The sequence below is a fragment of the Drosophila eugracilis genome, unplaced genomic scaffold (genome assembly GCF_018153835.1).
Source record: "Drosophila eugracilis isolate 14026-0451.02 unplaced genomic scaffold, ASM1815383v1 contig_575, whole genome shotgun sequence".
NCBI lineage: Eukaryota > Metazoa > Arthropoda > Insecta > Diptera > Drosophilidae > Drosophila > Drosophila eugracilis.
This window is the reverse complement of record NW_024573454.1, coordinates 337,848-343,122: the sequence shown is the minus strand read 5'-3', so window position 1 is coordinate 343,122 and position 5,275 is coordinate 337,848. Positions and strand designations below refer to the sequence as shown.

Sequence of the window (5,275 nt, the reverse complement as noted above, 5' to 3'; positions counted from 1 at the left end):
ATGAAACTTAGATTCATTTTGGGTTTTGCCACACTTTTGGCCTTTCAAAACCATACATATGCTAAAAAATATTATAATTTAATGGGGGAAGACGAAATGTTGCACCTTCAGGAAATTTATAAGCAAATTGATCACCTAACGAAATTGAACAAAATCCAGGTGAGTTAAGTATATTTAAAGTTTCTACCATAGTAACCTACCATTAATCATTAACTTACCTCAGCACAGAAATGATCCTGCCTATTCCTTTGGTTCAAACGTCTATTTAGATCATAATCTTCCTGGCGGAAGCACTCTGATACATATATATAACAAATGGGAATGGATCACCAGGCATTACAATCAGATGAGACTATATGAAGTGTTTGAGTATGCAAATATAGCAATGGAAAGCATGGCCATGATGCAAGTTGCGGCAGGAGAAGGTGAGAATCTCCAAGCCATGGAAGACATCAACCTTATTTTATTCGGAAAAGAGGATTTAATAGGACAGTTGGCTAGAGGCAACCAGGTACTAAATTCATTTACTATTTCTTAATATAAAAATATACTTTAATAGTAAATTACCATTTTACAAGCAGCTTCATACTTACACTTGCAAAACGTCACAGTCCCCTCAGCAATATCTTTATTCGCTGTATGTGGACTACATCATAATCGAATTGAAGGCCCACGCATTGGTAGAGTGGTCCTGGATGTACCTTAGGAAACGTGGTCACAGTGGATCAACCGAAGAGGAGCTAGCAAATCGGGGGGCATACAAGCGAAGAACGCCAGGCACTCTGTCAAAGATCAAGGACTTGATGAGCCAAGCAGATCGTACTGTTTGGCGTTGCGATCCAAAACGACACTTATCTGGGGTCACCTATGAGGAGGTCACCCGCCTATTGCAGGGTTACGTAGTGAACGAGGTGGACCTAAACAGTGATGGAACATGCAGTCGTGACTGTGGTTACTACAAGTCTGCCAAAACCGAGGGTTGTTTCGATAATAAGTTCTGCGCCGAGCAGCCAAAATGCTCTGGTGGGCTGTACGACTGTCGCTATGTGGAGTCGGATATGGAGGTTTGTAAGTCGAGTTTACAATCCTATAGGCGTTACGAATTCATTCAATACGAAAGTGGCCTTGTCCACGGAGAAAAGAGTGAATGTTCCTCATTGCTGAGTAGTGTAAAAAGTTGGAATCGCTGGATTTTTCAAGAATGCAGCTACTGCCTTTGCCTGTGCGATGACCAAGCTCTCCCTTCAAGCCGGTACTTTAACCTGCGTCCTGTGATCGCCGATGTGGAAAATAACAGGTGAATTATATCTAGTAATGTGATATTAGCAATTAACGAACTAAAACGTATACCTCAGGGTGGTGACGGGTCTGCGTTTTGTAAAGGAAAATAGTATTTTCCATTTGCAAATTCAGGAGGGCGAGCTTCTGCCCCTGGGAGTCATTGAGGAGAGCACTGTCCAATGGAAACCATTGGAATCCTATACTATATTCGACAATAATATTAAGAAGAACGTTGATTTCCATATGCTGACCTACGACCAACGAGCAATTGATCTGGATGTAGTAAAAGCGGACAAAGATTTGGTTGTTACTGGTCTGCGATTCCATGTTGTTGGAACCCACCTTCAGCTGGAGGCTCAATTCAGCAAAGTGGACTTCCAGAGCGGAGAGCTCATCAATCCGAAGGAAACCAGCTACTGGATGAATGCTGGGAACAAGCAACAAAGGTGATTTACTATATACAACTAAGGAAATTTTATGATCATTCTCTATAATATTTTAGGGAAAGGATACCCCTAATGGACCGCCAAATACCATCGGAATCCTCCTTGGAATCGATACCACTATCGGATGACAAACACTTTATCGAGTTTACCAACACTGGCTTTGATCAGGATGCCGCCCAGAGCACCGTGCCATTCATTGACATCCAGGACGTGGTCTCAAACCCACCAGTTCCGCTCTCCGGAATCGGGATTTACTATAAGGGACGTGATGGATATGGTGGATTTCTGGCTCCCAAACTCCTCACCTACGACTATACACCCTACGTTCCACTGCCCACGTGGGAGTCTATGAATCGGAATGATCAAAAATAGATTATTTTTTAGATTTATTATTGAGAATAAATATAAGCTGCAAGGTACTTTCCAAGTAAAGAGGACTTAAATGGAACAAAACAGAACACATCAACATTTTATTCAAAATAGTCTCCATCTTCCTCAATACAGCTTTTTGCACGAACGAAAAGCAGGTTAAACGAGTGTTTAGCATTTTGATCACAAGCGTCGATCGATAAGGTAGTGCATTACCGATGACACAAGCCAGTCATGAAAATCGCACTGGACAATCGATAAAGTGGCACAGAGATAAGGAATTCAAAAATATGAAATGACTATATACCCGTTACTCGTAGAGTAAAAGGGTATACTAGATTCGTTGAAAAGTATGTAACAGATAGAAGGAAGCGTTTGCGACTCTAAAAAGTATATATATTCTTGATCAGGATCAATAGCCGAAGTCGATTGAGCCATGTCCGTCTGTCCGTCCGTCCGTCCATCCGTCCGTCCGTCCGTATGAACGCTGAGATCTCAGGAACTATAACAGATACAAAGTTGAGATTAACCATGAAGATTCTTGGAGCCCCGGGACAGCGCAAGTTTATTACAGCATCCTGCCACGCCCACTTTAACGCCCACAAATCGCAAAAAAACTAAAACTGCTGAAATCTCAGGAACTATTAGAGCTAGAAAGTTGAAATTCAGTATGCATAAACTTTGGATGCCAGCGCATCTTTTAGTGGTACTATTATCTGGCCACACCCACCCATACGCCCACAAGGCTCAAAGGACGGTTTTCGGATTTTCTAGAAAACCTGATATCTCGGTAACTATAAGTGATAGAAAGTTCGGATTAAGCATGTAGGTTTTTATGATGCTCCCAATGCGAATAGTTTTTTCCATTCAAGACACGCCCACTCTAACGACCAGAAAACCCGATAAACCAAAAATGCAAAAATCTCAAAAACCATAAGAGCTACACAATTTTGCTTAGGAACACGTATTCTATAGATGCCTCTGCAACTTGCCACGAAGTTGCTTTCGGCCACGCCTACTTTAACACCTACAAACCGCGGAAAATTATTATGATTGCCTTCGTTTGACGTTATATTACTTATTTCTGTTAATATCTATTGATTTACCAAAGATTTTTCAAATCGGAACATTATTTCGCTACTTATAAAGAAATTAAGGTTATAAGGCCTCACATGGGCAGTGACGTCACTATAAGCTTACTCAAGACACTTCCTCTGACAATGGGTGGCGCCTTGTGAATTTCCACTAGCAAAATTAATATTTTAAAATTGTGTAAAACAGTAACGGGTATCTTATAGTCGCGGCACTCGACTATAGCGTTTCCTCTTGTTTTTTTTATTAAAAACACACAAATTCCCAAATATACATTCTAGCAAAATAACCATTTAAATTGAATAAACATCACTAACTTCCGCTTGTCTTCCCTTATTTTTGCTGACTTTATTCACAACCCCAAGAAAATATCAACCATAATTAATTAAATTAAAGCCTCTTCGTGGAATTATTTTACCCTCGCCGCAGCTTAATTGGCTGTTGTTTACAAACATATTTCGGGGTAAACAACATTTCAATCTCTGACCGGAACTGGGTTCAATGCATAAAATTCGTTGAAATCATGCGTAACCAGAAGGCGGTGACAATCGCAACCGTCTGGCCACATAAATCACGGCCGAAAAGCACCGAAAGCAATGGCAGGAGACAACAATGACAGCCTCAGCCGAAGAAATTCATTTGCATTCAACACGTTGCCGTGTGTGCAAACAAGAGTGGATAGTGGATAGTGGCTGGATGAGGAGCGGGTCGTGGGTGGTCTATGTTTGCTATTTGGTTATGGGGGCGTATGAGCGACGTGTGCGCAACGCGGCGTATGTGTAACGGTGGCACAAGCGACAGATCTACGGCAGATGCAAGCTCTACAAATGCGACAGTTGCCATTCGGACTGGTCCAGAAAGCAAAAACAACTGCACAAAATACAGCACAGTTGCAGTTAACTAAACAAGACCCGGTCACCGGGCAAATGGTATTTGTGTGTTGACCAAATTGGACAGGGCTGCAAGAGAGGAGATTCTAAAATGTGAAAACGACAAAAAGTCACACTATTGGTTTTATGAATGCCAATTCAATGTGGTTAACTGAAAGATGAAAATGTTTTTACTTCATATTTATTCAAAAAATATAAGAAATTTATGAACTGATTTGAGTTTCTGTGATAAAAGTGTTAGCCTTTCTAGATTTCTAGATAACTAACTAACAAAGTAATATTACATTAATAGTAGTATTATACTATACTATATCAACCTAAATTATAATATTTTATATACATAATCAAAACTCAAAACGAAGTCGCGTTTTTGTCCCTATTTCATGGACTTTTAAAGTTACAAGAAAAGAAGTTATTTCCATTAGTTGGGCGAAACTTTTTTCCATCCCATCCCACATACCCTTTGCCATCCCTGGTCCTAACAAATCACGCACAATCGCACACCAGCACGCCCAGACAGTCGCAAACACACACGGTGTAATCTAATTGCTGACATGGCCAGACGACGACGACGACAGTGAATGGGCCAGACCAGAAGACCAGAAAGCAGACCAGAATCGAGATGCCAGAACCCGGTCCGAGCCATCGTCATCATCATCATCATTGCGATGGAGGAGCATTAAGAAACTTAACAGACGAGAGCTGAGAGCAGGGTGTGCTGAGAAACGGGACTCAAAACCGATCTGAAAACCGGATGCAATAGCTATGGCATTATTGTCACCCAACCACATTGCAATATATGGAACGTGTTTCGAAATGAAAGAGTTTGCTTTCGGTTGGCCAAGGCCAGAAATGGGAACAGCTTAATCCAAAACAAGAACTGTGTCAATTCTCGTTGAGAAATAATTAAGTAGAATTTGATTGTGGCTGCAATTTTAATTTTAATGCGTTCAGCAGAAAGACAGAAAGAGAGAGAGAGAGAGAGCCAGGGGGAAAGTTGCATGGAGTACTTGCCACTTAACATTTACCACTTGGTAATTGCTAGTGGGTTGCACTTTTACTGCAATTCATGAGCTGAATTTATTAGAACCTCTCGTTCTATTTGTATAAGCAGCCCCCTTCATTTTTGCCCATCTAGACTTTTAGTTAGTTAGTTAGTTAGCTACCGCAAGAACACACACACACACACCACTCACA

At 41.0% G+C, this 5,275-nt stretch overlaps 1 protein-coding gene across 1 annotated transcript; it reads left to right on the top strand.

Annotated features, from left to right (window-relative positions):
• On the top strand, positions 1-2,099 carry LOC108110735. Its single transcript, XM_041819318.1, has 5 exons — positions 1-159; positions 224-511; positions 579-1,297; positions 1,356-1,727; positions 1,784-2,099. Exons 1-5 carry the CDS (start codon positions 1-3, stop codon positions 2,097-2,099), a joined length of 1,854 nt encoding a protein of 617 aa, XP_041675252.1.
• Positions 2,100-5,275: the final 3,176 nt, after the last annotated feature.

Coding starts and splice junctions, on each gene's coding strand:
- LOC108110735 (XM_041819318.1), top strand. CDS start 1: ATGAAACTTAGATTCATTTTGGGTTTTGCCACACTTTTGGCCTTTCAA. Junction 160..223: donor CGAAATTGAACAAAATCCAG/GTGAGTTAAGTA, acceptor AACTTACCTCAG/CACAGAAATGATCCTGCCTA. Junction 512..578: donor AGTTGGCTAGAGGCAACCAG/GTACTAAATTCA, acceptor CCATTTTACAAG/CAGCTTCATACTTACACTTG.